Below are 24,440 nucleotides of genomic sequence, written 5' to 3'. Positions count from 1 at the left end.
TATGTGGATTCTACCAAATTTTGAAACCTCACCGTGCAAGTTCACCACAAAGAGCCGCCGCACGCTAACTAGAGCCGGTTTTAGGAAAATGACTATATACTATGACACATCACTGCTGATTTTAAGAATCAAACGGTAGTGATACTTCTTTATCACTGATGGTCCATAATACCAATCGGTAGTGATTCATCACTGCCAGGTCTTATAACCAACTGGCAATAATAACACAAGTATCATTGTCTGTCTATTACACGAACTGGTAGTGTTGTATCACTGTCAATTTGTAATAAAAAAAACTATCAGTGATAGTATGTATCACTGCTAGTCTTTAACGACTCAATAATTAATTGGTCGTCGAATCTTATAAATTGATAATAATATTTTATCATCGTTGTTTATTTTTGAACCGATAATGAAAAGGGGACACGAATGACTCTTTCTACGTTAGTTGCTTCCACCCACCAGCCCGCTATGATTGCTTGCCTGCTTCTTTTGATCCATCCCTGCCATGGCCTCTGTCATCCTCGTTTGGCGACACTCTTCTCATCCCGTTCTCGCTACCATGGAAACTATTTCTTCATATATACTATTTATTTCCTAACCTGTTGCCTGTATACCATCTAACATCAACGTGGCGTCGCTCTTGTGCGTGTGCGTGAGGGCCTCGTCCCCGCTCGGCGACGCGCTCACGCTTGTTTCCATTTCGCATGACACATCGGCCCTCGGTTTGGCAGGATCCTCGTATAGGTGCATGTATCAACGGTTGTAGATAGTGAATCATAATACATGTCACCTTAATTAAGGGCCGGTTGTTTTACTTCATTGTGAGAATTTCTGGAGTATTTTTTTTCTAGCCACTGTGGTGGGAGAGTCGTGAGAAGATTATTTCCTTCGATTATTAATTAAGTAAAATAGATAGATGTCATATATCCTGGCCAATTTTGCCCAAAAAAAGTTTGTTTTTCATTTCTTTTATTTTTTAACTCACATTTTTCATGTTCCTGTTGTCTCACCAATCGAACCCTGCGTCCAAGATCCGTTTTTCTCTCCTTTACTGTGTATCTCGAAAACCGCATCTCATATAACCTTCCTCTTCTCCACATCTCCCTATCAGATGCCAGACCGGTGTTCAGATTTACATACCGTTAATTGATCCGATTCAAGCTGCAAACACGCAATCAAGGTTTGTATTACGTGCCATTCCGATTAATCGCGCATTAATCACATCTTCTAGATTAAAAAAAGTGTGATTTTTTTTTTCTTGTTCCATTGATTGTTCATGACAGTAGATAGGTTGATCGCATCGACAAGGAGGCGAGGGGGCCATGGCGATGAAGGGCGGCTCGGGGGCGCGGAGCCCGCTGAGCCTGGTGGTCGCCATGGCGCTGTGCTGCTTCTTCTACGTGCTCGGCGCGTGGCAGCGCAGCGGCTACGGCAAGGGCGACACCATCGCGGCGGCGGTCAACCGGGAGACGGCCTGCGGCTCCGACGGCGTCGCCGCAGGGCTCAGCTTCGAGACGCACCACGGCGACAGCGGAGGCAACGCGTCGGCGTCGTTCGGCGGGGACGATGCGCCGCCGGTGTTCGCGCCGTGCGCGGCGGCGCTGGCGGACCACACGCCGTGCCACGACCAGGAGCGCGCCATGACTTTCCCGCGCAAGAACATGGTGTACCGTGAGCGGCACTGCCCGCCGGACGGCGAGCGGCTGCGGTGCCTGGTCCCGGCCCCGCCGGGGTACGTGACGCCGTTCCCGTGGCCCAAGAGCCGCGACTACGTGCCCTTCGCCAACGCGCCGTACAAGAGCCTCACCGTCGAGAAGGCCGTCCAGAACTGGGTCCAGTACGAGGGCGCCGTCTTCCGCTTCCCCGGCGGCGGCACGCAGTTCCCCCAAGGCGCTGACAAGTACATCGACCAGCTCGCCTCCGTCGTCCCCTTCGCCGGCGGCCACGTCCGCACCGTCCTCGACACTGGCTGCGGCGTAGGCACCGGACCTCGTCGATCGACGGTTTCAAAGTTACAATCCATGAAATCTTGTCTTGCCCCTGACAACCTCGACGGCCGTGCATGCAGGTGGCGAGCCTGGGCGCGTACCTGGACTCCCGCGGCGTGATCGCCATGTCTTTCGCGCCGCGCGACTCGCACGAGGCGCAGGTGCAGTTCGCGCTGGAGCGCGGCGTGCCGGCCTTCATCGGCGTCCTCGGCTCCGTCAAGCTCCCCTTCCCGCCGCGCTCCTTCGACATGGCACACTGCTCCCGCTGCCTCATCCCCTGGGGCGGCAACGGTGAGAGTCTCCTCGTCGGCGGCGGCCACACCCACACGTGCGACTTCCGATGCACAAGAATTCTGACGCGTTGCTGCATGTGTGAATGCAGGCGGGATGTACATGATGGAGATCGACCGCGTTCTCCGGCCTGGCGGCTACTGGGTGCTCTCCGGCCCGCCGATCAACTGGAAGGTGAACCACAAGGCGTGGGAACGCACGGAGGCGGACCTCGCCGCCGAGCAGCAGCGGATCGAGGAGTATGCCGCCATGCTCTGCTGGGAGAAGATCACCGAGATCCACGAGATCGGCATCTGGCGGAAGCGGCTGGACCCCGCCGCGGCGTGTCCGTCCAGGCCGCCGGTCCGGACGTGCGACGCGGCTAACCCCGACGACGTCTGGTAAGATGTCACTATACCCCTCCTTACAGCCGTCTGAAAGAAAAATCAACGGCCATGATCGTCTGGAGATGAACCTTGACCACCGAGATTGCTCACTATTCAGGTACAAGAACATGGAGACGTGCATCACGCCGCACGACGGTGCCGGCGCGGGTGAGCTTCAACCGTTCCCGGCGCGGCTAACGGCCGTGCCTCCGCGGATATCCTCCGGCGCTGTGTCAGGTTTCACAGCAGAGTCCTACGCTGAGGAGAACCGGCGTTGGGAGAGGCACGTGAAGGCGTACAAGAAGGTGAACTACAAGCTCGATAGCGAGCGGTACCGGAACATCATGGACATGAACGCCGGCGTGGGCGGCTTCGCCGCGGCCATCTTCTCCCCCAAGTCGTGGGTCATGAACGTCGTGCCAACGGCCGCTGAGCTCTCCACCCTCGGCGTCATCTACGAGAGGGGCCTCATCGGCATGTACCATGACTGGTAAGCGACAGCAGCTACTGCTACAGCTCCATTAGGCTTGGTCATGGGCAGTCCAGCCCGGAAAATCCGACCCGACCCAGCCCGAAATAGCCTAAACCGACCAGTCCACGGGCTGAGCTCGGGCTTGACTATTCCAGTCTGCAGTGGGGTTCGGGCTGGGCTCGGGCTTCAAAAACAGACCTGAACCCAAAAAATCCAAGAAAACCCAAAAAACCGGAACCCGACCTGGCCCGTAGTGGGTTCTAGCCGGGCTCGAGCTTGCGGGTTTCCTGTCGGGCTTTTTAAAGCCTGGCCCGGCAGTTGAACAGATCTAAGCTCCATCTCTTGCCATCCGTGACCTGAATCATGGAGCAAACGTATCAGATCTTTGTTTCTTCATTTCTTTATTTATGAAACTCCATAGAATCCCATATGCACCATAATTTCTTTCCTTCAATGATCTGATGTTTGATGCAAAATTTTGTAATCTCTGTTTATTGATTTCTTCTTCTTCAGGTGTGAAGCATTCTCCACTTACCCAAGAACCTATGACCTCATCCATGCCAATGGCATCTTCACCCTCTACAGGGACAAGTGAGTTCATCATTGGCTCTCTCTTGCTCAGATCTCAGATCTCACCTAGCACTACTCTGCTAAATAGTGCACACTGTGGTGCCTCTGACTGACAAGTTGGTCTCTGAATTTGGAGCAGGTGCAAGATGGAGGACATCCTGCTGGAGATGGACCGGATTCTGCGCCCCGAGGGCACGGTGATCATCCGGGACGACGTCGAAATCCTGCTGAAGGTGCAGAGGACGGTGAAGGGAATGCGGTGGAAGACGTTGATGGCGAATCACGAGGACAGCCCGCACATCCCTGAGAAGGTGCTCTTCGCCGTAAAGCGGTACTGGACCGCCGGCGACAAGGGTTCGGAGGAGAAGAAAAAGGGCAGTTCTTCAGAAGGCAAGGGTTCAGAAGGGTGAGTGGGATGAGGCAACAAGGTTCGGGTTGGGGTGGACATGTGATATTTTCAGTTCTTGTGAGCTTTTCAGAAAGTAGCAGGAGATCAAGTGTTCTGTTGCTTTGATTTTTTTTTTCTCCCCTGTTGCCTAGGATTAAGAATTTTATATTTGATAGAGGAATTCAGCATGTCTGTTTGGAGTGTACAAGAAACAAGACTGAAGGATTCTGAAGCTCAGAGTCTGCATTTTGCAGTATAATGCCATTCATCAACTGTGGTAATTGCTCTTTGCATTGTAGAAAAAGGCGTAGACTGTGAAAACGATACAGATTTCTCAAGGGGGCAAGAAGATAACAGGACTCAATGCATCATAACCATCCAATTGCATTTCTTTTTATTTTCTCTTCCAACTAAGGAACACATTATTTGCAATATTAGATACTCTGGTGATCCATTACAGCTTACAACCTCAAGGAAAACATATCGCAAGGACCGGTGAATTCTAACTTACAAGTTTGTTTAACCTGCAGCAGAAATATCGCCAACATGACTGGAAGTGTTTAGTACAAGCGCTACAGAGTCACAGTTCAATACAGAGCAACTATAAGATCAGGTTTGATTCAGTAAAGGGAGTGGATTCGGCGTATTTACAGGACAACCGCTATCACCGAATACTGATTCAAGCGCTGTCAATTAGCTAACCGTTTTTCCGTTCTTTTCTTCTGCGTGATACACCGCTGCTGCTTTCTTCTTGAGATGATTGTGGAAGGCTTAAACGAAGGTGCCCTGGCAAAGAATCCGTCAGGCTTGAAGAAGTTGCCGGGGCCCTTCTAAGTCGGGAACATTCACGCTCTGGTGACGATGATGTCCCGGGAAAAAGCTGCAACTCCTGAGGCCGTGGTGCGTAAATTTGAGCAGCATCAGCAGAGTGATGCTGCTGATTGTGCAACGGTGATAGTGTTCTTGTTGAGTGTGTCATGGCCACGGTGCTTAAATTAGGAACGCTGCTCCATATCTGATGAGACATGGATTGAGTCGCTAAATCAGGACTAGTAGTAGCATTCGCCATAGGATGTGACATCACAACACTGCTTAGATTGACGGTGTTGTTTCCCATCCTTGCACGAAGCTCATTTTGTAGTTCTGATATTCGAGCTTCGAGTGTAGTGTTTTCATCTTGCAGCTCATTCTTCTCTGAGCTGACCTGTCATGTAATTTAGGCTTAACAGAAGCAATAAGGAAAGCAATCTGAAACAAATACCGAAGTGCTAAATCAAGAAAGCAATGCAATTAGTGTAGCAACCTCCAATGGGGAAGACGAAATGTTAACGATAGTCAATTGAATATATCAGTCAGTTTCACATATCCAGTTAGTATCAAATTTCAATGAAAGCACTGACTGCATGGACAACAAATTATGTCCGATTTTTAGAAGAACAACTCATGGTAGATGTTTATCCTTATACTGAACTAGGAAACTAATATTTTTTAGGGCTAGGAAAGTAACAATCGTAGAAGACTTTTGGTTTCTCACAAGCCTGCACTAAACCCCTTTGGCCTTTGGTCTATAATTGGTTCCCATAGTTTGAGAAACGCAAAAGTTCATGCAGCATATAAATGTTTAAAATTTTGATCAAGAATATACAAGCATTCGAATTTGGAAACTCACATATTGATGTTCATATAGAAGAGCAGACTGTTCCTTTCTAAGAGATTCCACTTGAGTAACCAGATCTCGCAGCACTCGCGCAGCATCACCTAATACTGAAGCTTTTCCGGTATTTTGTCGATCTAGATCTGTAATAGCAGAAATATGTTGATCAGAGGCTTAGATATATTTTTTGACGAGAAAGGCTTAGATATGTATTACAAAACAAATAACCATAACCGATAAATACACATTCAGCAGATGGCTTTGCCTACTTATTCATCAGTATGCACAGCTGCATGGTACATCAGCAAGATCTATCCAGTGGTGTTCGATTCAAAATGCAACATAATTGATACGTTTAACATATATTTACTTTGGAGCAGAAAAAAATATAGCAAATTAAAACTAGTACTTTGACAGCCAAATTACCAGTTCATTGCATGGCACCAACCACTAGCCATAGCTCAGTCAGTACTCAGTAGCAGATGGTGCTAGCATAGAATGGTTTATTCACTATAAACAGTAATATGATGGCCACAAAATGTTCGCACAGATGTTACTGTTCACGCAGATGAACAGTCCCGGCGGTGCTGTAGCAGGAGTTCAGTAGATATTATGGCAGGAGATTAATGTTTGCCTTTAATTAGAAGATAAGTTTGGTAGAAGTTGAATTTGATTTGGATTAGGAGACAGAGTTTGATTAGTTTCCAATTTAGCTAGAGATAAATTAGATAAGTTAGGATTTGGATTGTAATCTCCTCTATCTATATAAAAGGGCGACCACGTATCATTGTAATCAAGCAAAGAGGAATTAATCTAGTCTCCTCCAATATGTTATCTCCCCAATATGATCTAATCCCTTCCCTAGTAGCCGACGTCATCCGGCTATCCTCCCGGCAGATGAATATCCTAACGCAAAAAGAAAATGAAAATAACCGAAATAACAATTTCAGATAACAAATAATTAAAAATACTTTTTTGGTGGCTAAGCATGAAAGCCAGCAATTCATATGGGAATACAAAAAGCAATTTCAACAGAAGATGACCCTTTAGGCCTTTTACAGCTTGTTTGTATTTAGGGATAGGGGAGTGGGCTAATCCTATTCGTTCATCATTTCTTAATCCCTATATCTAAATCCAGGTACCAACATATGCTCACATAGGTGCCAAATCAATACTCCTAATGGTGCAGAACTGCAGACATACCGTATATTTGATTCATTGTGTTGTTTTTTTCGACAATAGGGCAGGAGCTTTGCCATTCATTAAAGAAGAATAGAGTGTTACGACAAAAGATACCGCCCCACCAAACCGGCAGCGAATGGCCACTAAATTACCACTGGATTCACTATGAACTGAAGATAACCTAATTTTAGTTATACCTTCACATAGGGAGTGTGCTTTGTGCTGGTTATCATTAACAGACAAATTCAAGTGGAGAACAGAATGATAGAATCTAAGTGCAGATACTGATATTTTTTCCTCAAAAGAGCAAATTAATTCTATTACAGACAGTAAATGATTGATGACACACTGTACTAACCTAGCATACTGCTGAGCTCAAGAAAAAGGTCATTCAAGTGGTCACGCTTAAGCTTCTCTCGTTCAGCTTTATGAGTTTTCTTTGGAGCCTTTTCCTGAGATCTTTGGTCAAGAGACCTGAATCCAAAAAACCATCAGAAAACAGAAGTGAAATGCAGCGGCAATAAAAATGGGTATACTGAGTGAGGAGGTGCACTACTAGAGGAAATAAACTTGAGAAAATAATGGACAACAAGAGGATTCAGAGTAATATGAAGGTGCAAATGTACAAATAGCTCAACTTAGAGTCACTGAAAAAGCCTAAGACTAGGAAACTCTGACAGATATCTGAATATCAAAATAGAACAGAACATATTCTGAGTGTCAATAGCATGTAAATTACTACATGACACTTATGTTTTTGAGTTGGTCAACTCAATTGAATTGAAGTCTAAAACAGTAGCAACATTAGCAACCTAGGGGTTATAGACATGATTTTTATGTGGCAACCATTAAACTTCATACAAAAGGTGCCTAACTGCAAACCTCTATGATGACTCTGGTCCTAAAGGTCATACCACAGGTCACAGGATAATGGAGTAGGGACCCATCTGCCCAACTCTTGCCCTAATTCCTAAATATTCTTTACTTTTGCCCTAAAGTTCTAGAAGGTTCTTCTAGTCTATTTCTAAATATAAATGTGAATTATGCTTTATTTATAACGGATATTTCTCTTTCAAATTTTTTGCAACATCTATTCACAGATGACAGTCTACTTTCTCTTCAGCATGAATGAACGATGCTCATTTTGATTGTGTGTTATTGCTGGTGGTGGATCAAATGAAGAGGATATTTGGATCATCTGGTAGACAGTAGAATTGTTATGGAGTTTTTTTTCTACAACAATCACCAAAGATAGGTAGTGACTAATGCCATATGTAGTAGTAAATGCATTCCAGTTCATCTGCATGGTTGTCCATGATCATTATTTTTGCCTTTATAGTTGGATAGTTAAGATATATGGACCTAAAATAGGGAGAAGATCTAAAATGGCAACAAATTTGATCGTGCACATTGTAGGCTAATTAGCCGTAGTGGAAAAAGGTCAAAAACTACTGCTTATGAAATTAAGTTGTATAAAACTGGATATAAGAAGATAAATAGTTAGAGACTAACCCATTAACGGGCTTCTCGGCAGCAGCATTTGAACTGCCAGGCAGTGAATCTGAGCTCTCCGACTCAGCCACCATGCCCAGATTACTGTTGCTGCATCACAAAAATTGTCTGTATTAAAACACCAAGAGAGTAAAAAGCCAAAACTCATAACTCAGGATCAACTTCATCAGTTTGTGATCCTGTGGGAGAGCCTTCTCAACATCACTCTTGATCACGAGGTCCAGGACGAGATAGTTTGGAGGTGGACAAACGATGGAGAATACAGCACACAAAGTGCCTACGCAATCCAGTTTGAAGGAAGTCGTAGGAAACCTGCTCTAATGCATATTTGGAAGGCACAAACGGAACCCAAATGCAAGTTTTTCGCTTGGCTCCTGCTACATCAGAAAATCCTAACGGCAAACAATCTTGCGAAAAGGGGCTGGCCCAATGATCCAATTTGCAAATTATGCCAAGCTGAAAACGAAACACCACATCACTTAGGCAAAGACTGCTCATTTACAAAAGAGGTGTGGATGGTGATCACCAGTTGGTTCAACCTTCAGAACCTATCAGACATGCGAGAACAGCAAAATTTTAAAAGATGGTGGTTGCTAACGCGTAGGAAGGTGGCTCGCAACCAACGACGATCTTTTGACGGCTTCGTCATTTTCTTTTGGTGGAATATCTGGAAAGAAAGAAACCGGAGAACTTTCGAAAATAAAATCCTCCCGGTCTCTGAAGTGGCGTTGCGGATAAAAGAGGATATCGACCAATACCGCCTAGCTACTGTGTTTTCCTCTTGATCTTCCGGTTGTCGACCCCTGCCTCTTTTCCTGGGTCCCCGGTCGGAGTCTGTATTTCAGGCGTGCACCCCTTCCTGTTGTTGGGGCGCCATCTTTTTGTGTTTGTAACCCTTTCCTTTTCCTTCTAATATAATTGCGGCATCCCTCTTGCCGTCCTTTTCGAAAAAAAAAAAAAAAAAGCCAAAACCTAGTTAACAACAAGGCCAACTAATATAGGACACAAGCTATCGGAACACCATCCAAAGCTTTATGGCAAGCGATACCATGGAAGTACCAATTGCTCGTCATACCACAAAGAACTACACTTTTACCCTCACATGACATATGAACAAAGAAGCACATATGTAGTAAATGGATCGAAATTTTCCTTTTCAAGAAGTAATAGTATAAGCTGCAACCGCACATAATCGCATCAAGAAACCTACTTTCCGTTTTGAGGAAGATCAAACGCAAAGGACAAAACTCTATCTGAATCCGCATCAAGAACTCAATAAGGCTAGCTTGTACAAAATGATACTGTCAATTGCTCCATAGGCACACCGAAAAAGGCCAACTTTACCACTGCAATAGCACAGAGAATACATAATCCAAATCAAGATCTCTCTCTTTCTTTCCATCTTACAACAAAAAGAAAACCCCTCTGAACTGCTCATGCAGTCCACCATGAATTTGAAGCCAATTCACTCCTATTAAATCTATCTGAATTCACACCAAGAATCCAATACACGTACTTCAAGGCACGATTAAGTACGGGCTACACTCCAACAATTAAGACAAAGAAAGCAGTGAACAATCCCGTGAATCCTCAAAAAAAAAACATTTTTTTTCTCGCTCTCCCACGGCCACTAAACCATGAACTGCTGCTTCTACCCAACTTTCCCACTGAGTTCATTATTCATCTAAACCCGCATCAAGGAGCCACCTTTGCCACCCAAGCACCTCAAGAAATTAACCATCCACCATCCCACGCAAAACCATCTGAATTCACATCAAGAAACGAACTTTTGCCTCCGTGCGAGTAGTTTACCTCACCCTCGACGGATCTTGGTTCTGATCGACCTCCGGTCAGGTGATCCGCTGGGCACCGGGTGGGGGCTGACGGGGGAGGGCGAGCTGGCGCAGGCAGTTCGCGGGAGAGAGATGGCCGCGGCTAGTGTGGGAGGAGGGAGGCGAGCACACGCAGCGAGCGTGTGGCGGCCACCCACCCACACACTTGGGTGACCCAGGCGGCAGCGCGGTGACACATGGCGTCGCCGTCGGCCCCATGGCCACGGGAATTCCCTGATCGACCGATTGAGATATGGATGAGGAAAACAGCTTTGTAGGAAGGATGAATGGGGACTTGATGATGAATCAGCTCCCGGTGGATTGGGATGCGAATTGTTCTCCCGACCCGCGCAGTCGCCTTCATGAGGATAGTTTGGGACAACTGTACTATATCACGATGTGTACTCTAGTGTGTAGTAATTTTTACTACTTCTGTTAAGGTTTCGTTTTAAATATATGTTTCCAGTCGCTTTCGTAAGTATCATGAATGAAGTTACAGTGGAATGGACTCAGAATTGTTCTTCATTATAGCATCATCTCGGCTCTCTAAATCTCACTCCTTATATCTTAAAAAATTATTTTTCTATTTCTCTGCTCTAATCAACTTGATAGATCTTACTCCTTCAATTTCAGTTTAAATGATGAGCTCCGATAAAAGTAACGAGCGATGAGAGAAAATGACGAGGACTAGTGGAAAGCCGACTGAAACTGGTTTTTAGGCTCAATCACTATCTCTGATGATTGGGAGCCAAATAGCAACTCAACAGGAGTTACTCTTATTGACCAACTAGATCGTCTTCATAATAATTGACTTGCGATATTTTACTAGTTCTATAAAGATTTCACTACTATAAATTTAAAATATACTTTTCAGTAATGTCAGAGAGAGAAGAGAGAGAGAGATCTGATAACCCACAAACCAAAAATCCAGCTAAGAGAAAATCTGGATTATCAGCATCCGAATAAACCGGTGGAGTATCCACCGGCGGCTGAGCTGTGTCCCTCCTCTGCATGGAGCCCATCAGCGGCGGCTGTGGACAAAGGAAACGCAAGACCAGTAGCCCAGCCGTGCAATCATCCGTTACTTCCCTTGTATATACCCTTTTCACTTCTCCCCACCTACTATCATGGAATTGGATTTTAGTGCTCCTTCCTCCTTCGGCAACATTTTTAAACTACTCCTGCAACATTTTTAAACTCCTCCCTCCCTTTCAGAATACTGGTTACTTTTGACTTTACCGTTTAAACTTTGATTAATAATATTTTTTTAAAATATCTAGTTAAGTAAAGTGCAAATAACATTATTAGATTTGTCACATAAAGTATTTTAAGCATGTTATACACTTATAATTGTTTTTCACATACATTTGCTAAGAATTAATGGTAAAATTTACAGTAGGAAAGTTAAGAGTGACGAGTATTTTAAAACATATGTAGTAAATGAGGAGGCTCTGTGTAAAATTAGAAAGTATTGCTCAAATAGATTTGGATTTTGATTAAACATCTCCTTGATGGAGTTTTTTTTTGGTTGATGGAGTTTTGGCAAGTAAACCCTATTCACGAGTAGCGATACACAACAAATTAGGTATCTACTCCTTTTATGTTTAGAGATCATAATAGTTATTACCATGCTGGTTGCCAGGCCCTAGTTTGCTAAATCCGTTTCTGAATAATTGGCATTTCGATCATAGTAAGCACACAAAGAAATCGAGAGCTAGATAGATAAAGCTCGACCAACATTTTCTCTAATAACACCACATGCAAATGAAAGTGAGTTGGATGGTAGAGTTATAGGTAGTTAAAGTACACACGAAGAACCGGAAAAAAAATGTGAACAAATGACGAATCACAGGTCACATTGTAGTAGCACGCGTAGAAATACTAGGAAAAGAAATGGTGCCTCTCATGTGTGCTCGTGCTCTGTTTGGCTCTATAGGATTAATTCAATGGACTAATAAAATAAAGGTCTGTATGTTTCGGTTGGAGATTATGAAAAGTAGTTTATAAATTGTGTATTGTAAGAAGCTGAATTGTAAAAGCTAGATTATGTATTGTTACAATCTGATGAAAGATAGATTGTTGAATTGTTACAATCTGGGGTGCTGTATTGTAACTATAAAATTAATTCAATGGACTAATAAAATAAGGGCATATTTGTTTCAGCTAGAGATTGTGAAAAGTAGCTTATAGATTGTGTATTGTAAGAAGCTGAATTGTAAAAGCTAGATTATGGATTGTTACAATCTGGTGTAAGACAGATTGCTGGATTGTTACGATCAGGGGTGCTGCATTGTAACAATCCAGCTTTTACAATCAGTTGTTTGTTTCTGCTTTTGGATTATGATAATAATTCAACTTTTACAATCTAGCTGTTTATTTTAGCTTTTAAATTTTGATCACAATCCAGTTTTTACGGTCCGAAACAAATGGGTCCTAAGTTGCAGGGGTTACATGGATAAACCCCTCCTCTGTTGTATGTGCGCTCTTGCTCTGTTAGTCACTAGCAGGTTCAAAAATTCATCAAAAATTGGTTGATAATTGTGAAAACTGATCGATATCCCAAAAAATTGGTCAATTCGGTCCTCATCAAATTCTGAATTCGATCAGTTTTTAAACTTGAATTCAAAAAATCTAAAAAATCACAAGAAAAAATCTAAAAAAATACTAGAGACAATTATAAGACCTTCTATGATTTTGTTTTTCAAAAATAATGTCCTTTGCATCATATTTCATGGAGAGGAAGTTTGGGGGAAAAAAAAGCATGCAGCTCATTTAGTAGGGTTCACGTTAAGAAAAATATTAACATGCAAACACATATATTTTTATATTTATGGTGTATCTTAATATGATCTATAAAATTAGTTTCACTTCATTTAGAGTTTTATTACTTTTTTCATAATTTTTACAAAGTTCACAAGAATAAATTGAACATGTTAAGAAACAACACTATAATTAACTTTTTATGTCTACCATTATTTTTTCTACATAAATCATAGTATAAGTAAACTAATAAAAATGGTTTCACTAATTTTGGAGGTGTGATGAGTTAGTTATGAATTAATCTTGTGCGTTTTACAGAGAATAGGTTAAAAAAAAGTAAATTACCACTAATAAATCCCATGGCACAGTAGATCAATAAAAATAAATTGCAGGGGTTACTTGCATAAACCCCTCCTCTGTATGCGTGCAGGTGCTCTGTTTGGTCTCGTAATTTCCAAGCCGGTCTCTTGTCGTCTCGTCTGCTCCCCTCCACACTTTCGTACCCCGTTTTTCCTCCCCTCGAGACCCCAAAAGCAGCGAAAGGGGAGCGAACAAAAGCAAGAACACCGAAAGCCTCCGGATTCTATCCCCATATCCTACGGATACAGCTCCGGCTCCACCGGATTCGAAGGCGGGGAGCGATGAGCTCCGGATCTTTGCTCAAGGTCGTTGCCAAGAACTTCGATGTTCTTGCAGGGTCGGTGCTTCCTGAGTCCCTGACCATTATCTCCGTTTCTTTCGTTTTTTTTCCCTTTGCTTTTGAGTTTATTCATTCGTCGCTGAAATGTTGCCTGAAGACAATGCCTTGCTGGTAGTCTTGTGATGCTGGAGTGGTTTACATGCTCTACTGTTCGGCATTGTTGAGTAGTTTTCGTTGTGCGTGAGATGTGTACCAGGGGTTTTGCATCGGTTGAGACTTGAAATCGGGCGCCGTTGGTAGGTGAAGAGCACAATGTTTTGGTTTTTGGACTTTGGTCGGTACCAGGTCTGCTGAAATTGTGTGTTTCAGAAGAAACCCCTCTTGGTATGGTTCTGTTTTCACCTGTAAAATCTTTCTTGTAAAATCATGTGCCCATGAATTGCCTGTGTATGCATTTCTCTGTTGGAGAAAAAAAAAGATTTTTCCTATTCAAATTCGTTTGGTAAAGGAAAAAAAAATCTTGCTTTGGGTGTTTATTGATGTCGCCAGTTTGACTTTGGATTTTATTTCCGAGTGTCATTTCTATGGGTCTGCATTTTTTGCCTATCTATTTAACTCCTGGAAAAAGCTCATTTCTTCTTTTCTTCTGATTCACAACTTTTCTGAATGCTAACCCTTGCCGGACCAAAAGTTGGCTGTGATGCACGAGTTGACCTCGATGTAGATCACCAAGTCTGGATTCTGAATGCGTAGATCAGCTGTTCAGTCCTGTCATTTACTACTTTTTTCTCACCACTTTCTATAAGTGGTTGCTTTTAGATTTGTAGTTTTGCTAGTGCGTGTAATTGTAGGTTTGTGAGTCAATTCCACTTTCCAGATTAGTTTTTTGTATTCCCTTGTCTCGTCTGATCTTTTTGGTTGTTTCACATCCCTTTCCATGCAGCAAGTTAGGCCATATGCTGAAGAATGGCTCAGCACAACATGGTGCTGTTTCTTATAATTTAGTAGATCGTGGTTTATGTCGCTTAGCCATCGTGATGCATTATTATAAAAAGGGTGTTCTTTTTTAGACCAGAATTTCTTTAATCTTGGTGTGGACTGACGTGTGTTGTAGTAGGGCACACTGACTTCCATTGATTCACAAAGCTAGTGTCACATTCAGAATTTATACTGTGATTCATGTTGCTATGTTGGAGTACTATAAAACTTAAACATTTCTTGGTGCTACTGTGCTGTAATCTGTAAAACCAGTTGAATGTAATAATTCTTCTCATTTGTTGGAAAGCGAACATGTGCAATCTAGGACGTGAATAGGTTTCTTGCAAGTGATTCGTTTGTTCCCCTGTTGGAGTGTACTGATGGTTTCCTATTACTTCATTAGATGTATTGCAGGCTAGTTCCTCTTGTTCATATATTAATTTACCATTCCTGTTTTCTTAATTTCTTGCTTCTGGCTCGTATGCTATTATTACTGAATCGATTATGTATGCTTTAACTTCAGTTTATCTCTTTTTTCTCTGCAGGCCTTTGATCACACTGGCTTATCCTTTGTAAGTTGCTCATAATTTGTACTCTATTGCTACAAGCTCAGCGTCCATGATAATTATTTGTTAATCGTAAAACACAAACGGAAAACTCAACTTTCGTTACAATGTACAGGTATGCCTCAGTTAAGGCAATAGAAACCAAATCTCCTGTGGATGATCAACAATGGCTCACATATTGGGTGTTGTACTCATTAATAACACTGTTTGAGCTCACGTTTGCATCAATTATTCAGTGGTAAGTACATTCTATATTGTGTTTAATGTCAATTCACTGTTCAGTGTGTAAGTCGTATATCCTTCTTTTAGTTAAGGCTTATTAGTTGTAGATATATCTCAGAACTTTGAACAAGTGGGACATATATATCAGCATTAAACCATTTACATATTACCCTGCTAATCCGTGAAGCTAGATTTTGGTGCTTTGTTTCTAAGATAAAAGTACAGACTACAGGCTGTTCCATTTCTGGGCTGATAGATTGTGAACGCTATAAATTAGGCTTCACATACTTATTTGTAATTGATTAAAAAGCTAAATTGTCGCAGTGAAGATTATAACTCAGAACCAAATTACAAAGAATTGGCTAGTGATATATCTTGTGATGGAAGGTTTACCACCCTTGGCTTAAGTTTCAGGATTTGATGATTTAGTGATAATATCTGTAGTTGCATGAATTTTTTCATCTGACCGCAGAACTTTTTTGTTTTAGCTTGTACAAATGTACTGCAGGTCTTAATGGTACATTACTCACTAAATTCCATGGTTTTTATGCTTGATTTTGACAGGCTTCCTTTCTGGCCCTCTATGAAATTGATATTTATTTGCTGGCTTGTCTTGCCATACTTTAATGGTGCAGCCTATGTATACCAAAATTACGTGAGACCTGCCTTTGTTAAGAACCAGATGGTCAACATTTGGTATGTCCCTCAGAAAAAGGGCCTTTTTGGCAAATCTGATGACTTCCTCACAGCACTTGATAAGTTCATTGAAGAAAATGGGACTGATGCTCTCAAGAAACTGGCGAACAAGGTACATGCACCTTAAATATATCCCCACTTCGTGTGATAAACAAATTTGCAAAATGCTTACTTTGAATTTGACACAGCTGTGTGCTAGTTTTTTTTCATCCAATTGGCTGTGATCATCAGGTGATGATTATATATGCTAATGATGACATCGCTTTGATATTTGATACTTACCTTTTTGTAAGTCTAAACCTTGATGGTTATATTACGTACTATCAGCTAACTCATTGATAACTGTGGTACTAATTCAGCTTGCTGTAAGTCTAAACCTTGATGGTTGTATTACGTACTCTCAGCTAACTCATTGATAACTGTGGTACTAATTCAGCTTTACCTGTAGTACTAGTTAAGCTATGTTTTTTTTCCTGAAATTTGAGTAGTTCCTTTGGACCATGCATTAATTAACAGAGAATCCTCCGAAGGACAAACTTGTTTTTGCCGTTCGAATTCACTTGTTCTGTATTGCAGGCTGGCAAGTCATTTAAACAGTCGGGGAAATCATCAAAAGAAACAAAATCGTCGAAGGAGTCGAAAGAATCAAAATCGTCGAAGGAGTCGAAAGAATCAAAATCATTAAAGGAGTTGAAAGAATCAAAGCCATCAAAAGATGCAAAACATCCCAAGTCACCGAAAGATTCAAAAGAGCCGAAGCCGTCAAAGGATTCAAAGTCACCTAAGGATTCCAAAGAACCGAAGAGGCTACTGAAAGATTCGAAAGGACTGAAGAAAGCACTGAAAGATTCGAAAGAACAGGAATCACAGAAAGATCAAAATGAGCCTAAACCAAAGAAGATCAACAAGCGCGTGACGTTTGCCGAGGTGGAGCCTGAAAAGGAACTCAAGGCCTCCAACAGTGACTGGCATACATCCTCTGATTATCACAGCACGTATCCTGAGCAAAATTCATGGACTAGCAGCTTCATGTTCTTCGAGGACGAAAATAGTTACTGGAACCGGGGCCCTCTAGACTGGTTAACCCTGAACTCATCTAAACCATTCTCAATTCTTACAATGTCAATGTTCTGATCATCGCATTTCTTGTGAGATACAGATCAGATGCATCCAGGAGGATATTTTTTGGTTCCTTAGGGGTGGCAAGGGTCCGGTTCATCTTCAGCCAAGGAAATGGAGCTCACCTGCATCAATTTCCATCTGCCATCCGCGGAGATTTGTGGTCATGTAACATATTTGTCCGACATATTCACATATACCAGTAGATGAGCAGTGTAGGAATCTGCAGTGTGGGTGGTGAACTGTGGTGCTGTTTGGCGGTGGTGAACCTTATTAGCTGGGAGAATTTAGATGGTAGCAGTGCATTCTGATCCTATCTGGTAGCTTGATGTGTCGCCTGCGTTGCTATTTGCTGCTGCATTCCCAGTATCTTGAGTATCCCATCGGCTATCGGTCTTGCCCTGCATCAAAGATCCCTAAATCGTGTGATCTGGCAGCAAGCAGTGCCATATTTGAACCACATCTGGTTGATAATCCAGCAGCAGAGATGAGGTTTGCGCTGATAGCGCTGCTACTTTCGGGCCATAAACCGTTTGGAACCTAGGAATTTTACGAAAATTTCATTGGAGACAGTTCGGTTCTTGTATGATTCGAGAAAATTCCTTGCATTCTGAACGAGGCCTATAGGAAAACCTCACAATTCAAACAATACCTCAAATAGGGCCAGAACATCATGGACAAAATGTTCGGATGATTTTCCTTTCACATAATTTTATCCTCCAAAGTAGTGTATTATATAGAACATGAGTTGGTTTTCACGTACATTTCACTTGCTCTTCTCGCATCTAATAATTTTTTAAAAATTTAAATAATTTATTTATTTTTATTATCAACCCTGGTCCTCTAGTGTTTTCATCTATTTAACGGTTACAGATATGAGACTCGTTTTACTAATAAAAATAAAAAAATAGGAGAAAAATTAGCGGATAATCTTTTTTTTTCAAATACCATCTAAAATCAAGTGACAATATCACTTTCGATGTATTCGTTCAGTGATGTTCTCGTAGCAAATCTATATCTCTTTACAATAGTTTTGTGCTTAGTGTTATTGCGTCTAATATTTGTGTTTTTGTTACAATACATGAGCACTTAGCTAGTACAAATAATTAGCATAATGGTGCGTTTCGTTGTGCCCATCTCGAACAAATGTAATGCTGGAAGACATGACGTGATCCATCAGCAGCTGTAGCTAATCCATTAGTTTGTTAAGTCTAGTTTAGGGTTGTTAGTCGATAATACGTGTTAATTTGGTTGTTGCTTTGATTTGTTAGGTGCCTTGTCTATAAATGGCAGACATGAGTCCTAGGGAGAGTAGGCAAAAAGAAGAAGGTTGGGGTCTCTTTTTATGCCGTGGGCCGAAGCTCATGGCGCTGAAAAATGCAAATGATAAAGAAAGAAAGGATCAAAAATTGCCTTAGCCTACACAGATAGCCACACCAGTTCACCCACCTTCCTCATCCATGATCTCATCTTACATCTCCGTTGCAAAGACCAAACCTAAAACAAACACAAAATAAGAAACAAAGCAATATAGTAATGCAATAAAATGTAGAAAAATTAGAGCTATATATGGGATTAGGTTGCCATATTCGATTAGACAATGACATTGCCAACTTTCTACGTAACGAAAGGTGGGATACATGATACGGTCAAGCCGGATGCGATGACGGTCCGTACACACTTTTCGGTAATAACGCACTTCTAATTGAAAGTGCATCTAGACTCTCTAAGTAGATTTTGGCTTATTGATGACAAAATAATTAAGGAACTAACATGCTTATCTAAGTTATGAACAGGTTAAGTATTAGTTGAAAAGATAAGTGATGTTTGAAGCCCGTTGAAACAAATGGAGAATCAATAAAGAGTACTCAATAGGATTTAAATTCTTTTATTTTTGAAATTGAGTCTAGGATAGCCGCTCTATTAAGAGGGTTGCATTTGATTGCTTGGTTAGTATCTCAATGCTCAAGATATCCCTTAGAACCAACTAGTTGAGAGACACAATCACCCACGGACACCGAGTTTATTCTGCAAAAATTCACTGAGTCCGGATACTCCGGTGTTCACCGGATACTCCGGTACTCAGTATTTAGCCCGGAGTCTCCGAGGTAGACTCCGGCAGAGAGTCTCGGTTACAGTTTATTTTTATTGGAAAAAGACCGGAGTCTCCGGTGTTCACCGGATACTCCGGTAATATATGGGTTATCAGACCGGAGTCTCCGAGGGAGACTCCGCCAGAGAGTCTCGGTTAGGTGTTTATTTTAATTAAAAAGGGGGACCGGAGTCTCCAGTGTTCACCGGATACTCTGGTAAGTGATTTAGTGTTAACCGCAGAGACTCTCGGTTAGATTTTAATCTTTTTGATAAAAAGAAAAGGACCGGAGTCTCCGGTGTGCACCGGATACTCCGGTACTTGGAGAGGCCGGAGGGTCCGGCTAGTCTCCGGACTTAATGTTTTTGGAAGCTCTGTCAGGACCGGAGACTCCGGTGTTCACCGGAGACTCCGGTAATTTAACAGAACTGTAACGGCTAGTTCTGACACGTTCTGTGACCGTTCTGACGCCGTTTTTGGATTTAGGGCCGGATACTCTGGTGTTCACCGGATACTCCGGTCAGCTCTGACAAAACAGTAACGGCTAGTTTTTTAGAGAGAGCTATAAATGCTCCCACACCCCATGGCATTTATAGCTTGCTGTTGCTGGTAAACTTAAGACCTCTTGAGCACTTTAAGAGCATTCAAATACCCTCCAACCACCTCTAGTGCAAAGTTTGCAAAAATTTAGAGAGTTTGTGTTTGGAGAGGGTTTAAGCCACTTGAGCATTGAGTTCTTCATCGAGCATTCACTGCGATCATTTCTCTTGAAGCTTTGTGCTTCTAGACGGCAAGGCGTCGCCCGTAGAGCACCCAAACTTGTGGAGTACCACGAGAAGTTTGTAAACATCTTCGAATTGAGTAAGAATTTCTAGCTTGATCTTGGTGGTCGCTAGAAGATGATAGGGTTGGAAAAGACCCGGCTCTTTGTGAGCTCCTCAATGGAGATGTAGGCACTTCTTTGTGAGGTGGCCGAACTCCGGGATAATCTCTCGTGTTCGTATTTGTGCAATTTGCTTTATTGTGCGAACTTTGTGATTTGTCATACAAATTGCTCTAGTGATCATCTTGCTAGTGTGAAGTGTTATTCTAACTCTGTGATATCCAGTAGACCTAGCTTCAATCTTAGATTCTAGCTATTAGCTTTAATTCGTAGTTGTTCTAAAATTCCTGTATAGACCGGAGACTTCGGACTAGACCGGATACTCCGGACCATACCGGAGTATCCGACTTTCACCGGAGTATCCGGCAGATTTAATCCGCTGTTTTAGTTTTAATTTTCAGAAAAGCCTATTCACCCCCCCTCTAGGCACTTTCACTAATGCTTATATCTCATTATTTATGACGAAGAGTCTTATTGAACTAACGAATACGTTGCGTTTTTATTTGAAGTGCCACAAGCAAGGTTTCGATAGCATCTGTCGGAGGGTTAACTCCTGTCGCAGGGATCCTGAGGGACCCCTTTTTAGAGATTCGGCCGGGAGGATGATTCTGAATATGTTTGCCGGAGAAATAAATGAGTATGAATGCGATGGCCGGTGGGGTGGAATGATCTAGTGCGGAATGAAGTAAATGCACTGGGGTTTAGACAGGTTCGGGCCGCACGGGGGCGTAACACCCTACTCCTGTATGAATGCTATAAATGCCCTGAGAATGTCCCTCAAGAATGTCGCTGGTTACAAGAATGTTTGTCTATCTTAGAGCCTGGGGCTCCTTGTTCTTCTCTTCTCTTCGCTACCTCGAAAGCTTCTCAGAGATTGCAATGCTTCACCAAAAGAACTTCGAAAAGAAGACTTCTTTCTGCCCGCGCTGCCAGCGGCTTTAAATACCCGCCGGCAGTAGTGTGCCTCGAATGGGAGGGGGGGCACGAGTTCCAAGATACCATAAATGGAAAGGGCGTCATCATCACCTCTGGGCGAAGTGACCGCGGGTGAAAAATGCGTCCTACGCCCTGTCATTCGTCACCATAAATGCACTGGCAACGGGCGCCATGGAGAGGGTCCATCGGGCAGCCGCAGAGCGGCCCGGTGTGTCCGCCCTGTCTTGTTCTCCTGCCGCAGCAGCGTGGCAGACGGAACGCCTCGGCCCTTACGACGTTATCCCGAGACGGGCCGGATGGCACGGGATGGGACCCGTGCATTTAATGACCCCACGCCCTTCTGCCAGAATGTGGCAAGAACTGACACCGAGCGTGGCGGAAGCAGTTGGAGGTGACAGGCCACGCGCGCTCTTCAAATGCGGCCTTGGGCCTTTGACTGGCTGACACCTCATCAGTGGGCCCCTCGGGGGCCACTGTCAGGGGGCTCTCTGAGTCGTCAGGGAACCGAGTGCCCGGGGGTCACTGTTCACCTCTCCGAACACTCTCTCCCGAGAATGCCCTTCCTTGGTCCTCAGGGAACCGAGTGCTCGGGGGCTACTGTTCGCCTCCCCGAGCACTCTCTCCCGGGCATACTTGTACGGATCCTCGGGGAAACCGAGTGCTCGGGGGCCGCTGCACGCAGCCCCGAGCACTCTCTCCCGGTACTTCCTTCAGTAGGCCCTCGGGGTACTCGGGTGCCCGGGGGGCTACTGACTGCAGCCCCGGGCACCCCCTTCCCGGTACTTGGTTTTTCTGGTCGTCGGGGGACTTGGGTGCTCGGGGGTCAATGCATATCTCCCCGAGCACTTTCTTCTCGGCACTTAGACTTCGCAGATCATCGGGGAACTTGGGTACTCAAGGGCCATTGACTGTGGCCCCGAGCGCCCTCTCCCGGGACTTAATCTCTTTTGCCTAGCGGAGGAGACTCCACAGGATGGCGTCACGTGGCGGATTGCTGGTCTGGCCTTGGGATTCGGGGACCCCCGGTTCCTGATTCACCGACAACGTCCTTTGTGGATACTATATTTGCCAATTTCTTAGGATAACGGGAGGTACACAATGAACCCTGAGGACGTAAGTTATCATTGTGCCTGCATATTCTTATTTGGTTATATTTTTGTTGTCAGTAGTGTTTTAACTCTTTTAGTTGTGTTTTCATTGTGCCGGTTTATTATGCACGAAGTCATCCACAGGAGTGGGAAATTCTTTTATCTCGAAGGCGAATTAGCTAGCCATCCGAGGCTTTGTGAGTGGGAGAAGAAAGACTCTTAGCAATATAGGCTTATGATGTAAAAATACTCGTGAATATTATTGTACTTGTGTTAAATATTGAAATGTGTGATGCTATTGAAATCTGTGATGTTGAAATCTGTATTGAAACCGTGTGAAATTTGGAGAGAATAAAATATATGCTCATTTTTTTAAAGAAATATATACCACAGGCGGATCCTTATGTCACCCGTCTGTGAAAATATTTATATCTATAGACGGAAGCTAAAGTGGGCCGCCTGTGGAAAAGGTTTTCACAGGTGGTTCCGTAAGAGGACTGCCTGTGAAAAACCATTTCCACATGCGGTTATCTTAAGAAACCGCCTGTGGATTGCAGTTCCTTAAGATAACCGCCTGTGGAATTACGGTTCCTTAAGATAACCGTCTGTGAAAATAGTTTTCCACAGACGGTCTATTTTACGTCTGTGAAAATCGTTCATTTCCACAGGCCTTCGATCACAACGGATTGGCTAAACACCTATGAAAATAGGTTACGATCCACCTCTAAAAATTGCTTTCGTAATAGTGATTTTCTCGATCAGTACTTTTTTTCCAATAACTATAAAGCCACCCCTATCCAAACAGCACCTATAAAGTAGCTCCAAACGTGTATACACATAATCTTTATGTGATACAATCATATGCAGACGTATACGACTATATATGTACAGATTTATCATCTGTCTCTCCACAAAATATAATGGAGTTATAAGTAAAGACGACCGGTCCCAAAATAAAAGACAAAAAAGTAGCCAAAACGTAGCTAGCTAGCATCAGTAGGATCAAACACCAATTTATTTCCAAAACTAGATAACTTGGCACGCCATGGGTCCTGATGCAACTAAATAGGTCGCCACGCTAGGGCCTCTGGCATGACAAACCATGCAATGGATCTTGGTGTGACAGCACATTTAGGCACACCCCATAGGCCGTGAAAACACGTTTAGCCACACCAAGGCTGATTGCGTTTCTCAAAATGTATATTTGAAAAAAAAAGAGTTTAGGAGCATGGTATTATAATTTGCACCGAAGAAATTACAATGCACTCCCTATTTTGTAGAATTTTTTTTTACGTAACTCAATCATATTTAGTACACATAGATACACGGAGATCCTTGCATGCGTTATACATGACGCATATAGTGTTGATCAGTGTGCACAGTGCATTTGAAGATTGATCAATGCTGTATAGCTTGCCATATATGGATCTGCATGTATTGTGTTTGTAGCCTAACCTAGTGTGCACAGTGCACTTGAAGTACATGCATGCATCACGTGTTATACATAGCGAATCCGTGTCAATCCAAGGCGATCCAGCCTAATGATACCAACAAACTTAGGAATATAATTAACTCCTCAATGTGAAGGGATAGGGCGGTGAGAGGGGATCAGCTCAATCCCCAATTGGTTTGTTTTTCCTGTGGGTAATTTTTCCCGCTAGCCAAACCAACCCTAAAGTCAGCCTGATCAATCACATCTTAATCAGCTGTCACTATTTTATAAATGATTTTTTCAGGACGTGGCTTACAGTCAATTTTTTTTAAACCAACTATAGTAGTATTATTGTAGTCGGTTCTATAGTTCCGGCCGACTGAATTGGATATCTAGCCAAGAACCAACTATAATAGTGTATTATTATAGTCAATTTTAATCACAAACTAGGTTGGTGACTAGAACCCATTGTAGTAAAGGTATTATTATGGTAGGATGCAAAAGAAAACTGACTCAAAAAGCATATCTCAACTATGTGCCACGCCATCAATCCGCACCTCTAGCTCTCGACTAACCACCGCCAAGGACACAAATGTGTGTTTTCTCCTTCTGCCACCCAACCTTATCCTTACACGAAGTAACAATGATTTTTACAGTCAGTTTTTTTTTAACCAACTGTAATAGCTATCTATTTTTACAGTAGATTCGGAAAGTGACTGTGAAAATGGTTACGAACCCATAGGAAAAGGCAGCAAATAAACGGCATACAAA

General features: G+C 43.0%; 3 protein-coding genes across 3 annotated transcripts; 2 read left to right on the top strand and 1 right to left on the bottom strand.

Moving 5' to 3' along the window:
* Positions 1-1,319: 1,319 nt before the first annotated feature.
* LOC133900480 (probable methyltransferase PMT2) lies at positions 1,320-4,345 on the top strand. Its single transcript, XM_062341640.1, has 6 exons — positions 1,320-1,979; positions 2,072-2,282; positions 2,374-2,662; positions 2,766-3,137; positions 3,633-3,710; positions 3,829-4,345. Exons 1-6 carry the CDS (start codon positions 1,326-1,328, stop codon positions 4,097-4,099), a joined length of 1,875 nt encoding a protein of 624 aa, XP_062197624.1. The 5' UTR covers positions 1,320-1,325; the 3' UTR covers positions 4,100-4,345.
* A 103-nt stretch (positions 4,346-4,448) lies between these two features.
* Positions 4,449-10,549, bottom strand: LOC133900481 (transcription factor BHLH062-like). The gene is made up of 5 exons (XM_062341641.1): positions 10,238-10,549; positions 8,426-8,515; positions 7,272-7,387; positions 5,747-5,874; positions 4,449-5,281 (listed from the first exon to the last, which is right to left on the bottom strand). The coding sequence occupies exons 2-5, from the start codon at positions 8,497-8,499 to the stop codon at positions 4,775-4,777; spliced, it is 825 nt and encodes a 274-aa protein (XP_062197625.1). The 5' UTR covers positions 8,500-8,515; positions 10,238-10,549; the 3' UTR covers positions 4,449-4,774.
* Positions 10,550-13,475: 2,926 nt separating this feature from the next.
* On the top strand, positions 13,476-17,552 carry LOC133900820 (uncharacterized). The gene is made up of 6 exons (XM_062342072.1): positions 13,476-13,714; positions 15,181-15,207; positions 15,317-15,439; positions 15,988-16,231; positions 16,696-17,198; positions 17,279-17,552. Coding segments are annotated over exons 1-6 (954 nt in total). The 5' UTR covers positions 13,476-13,658; the 3' UTR covers positions 17,280-17,552.
* Positions 17,553-24,440: the final 6,888 nt, after the last annotated feature.

The sequence above is a fragment of the Phragmites australis genome, chromosome 19 (assembly GCF_958298935.1).
Source record: "Phragmites australis chromosome 19, lpPhrAust1.1, whole genome shotgun sequence".
Taxonomy (NCBI): domain Eukaryota; kingdom Viridiplantae; phylum Streptophyta; class Magnoliopsida; order Poales; family Poaceae; genus Phragmites; species Phragmites australis.
The sequence above is the reverse complement of the archived record's forward strand: the minus strand, read 5'-3'. Positions and strand labels throughout refer to the sequence as shown.

Excerpts from the sequence above, each read along its gene's own strand:
- LOC133900481 (XM_062341641.1), bottom strand. The coding sequence starts at position 8,499 with ATGGTGGCTGAGTCGGAGAGCTCAGATTCACTGCCTGGCAGTTCAAAT. Across the intron at positions 5,875-7,271 it reads TGAGCTCAGCAGTATGCTAG|ATCTAGATCGACAAAATACC; the intron begins GTTAGTACAGTG and ends CTGCTATTACAG. Across the intron at positions 5,282-5,746 it reads TTCTATATGAACATCAATAT|GTCAGCTCAGAGAAGAATGA; the intron begins GTGAGTTTCCAA and ends ATTACATGACAG.
- LOC133900480 (XM_062341640.1), top strand. The coding sequence starts at position 1,326 with ATGGCGATGAAGGGCGGCTCGGGGGCGCGGAGCCCGCTGAGCCTGGTG. Across the intron at positions 3,138-3,632 it reads ATCGGCATGTACCATGACTG|GTGTGAAGCATTCTCCACTT; the intron begins GTAAGCGACAGC and ends CTTCTTCTTCAG. Across the intron at positions 3,711-3,828 it reads TTCACCCTCTACAGGGACAA|GTGCAAGATGGAGGACATCC; the intron begins GTGAGTTCATCA and ends AATTTGGAGCAG.
- LOC133900820 (XM_062342072.1), top strand. The coding sequence starts at position 13,659 with ATGAGCTCCGGATCTTTGCTCAAGGTCGTTGCCAAGAACTTCGATGTT. Across the intron at positions 13,715-15,180 it reads AACTTCGATGTTCTTGCAGG|GCCTTTGATCACACTGGCTT; the intron begins GTCGGTGCTTCC and ends TTTTCTCTGCAG. Across the intron at positions 15,208-15,316 it reads ATCACACTGGCTTATCCTTT|GTATGCCTCAGTTAAGGCAA; the intron begins GTAAGTTGCTCA and ends TACAATGTACAG.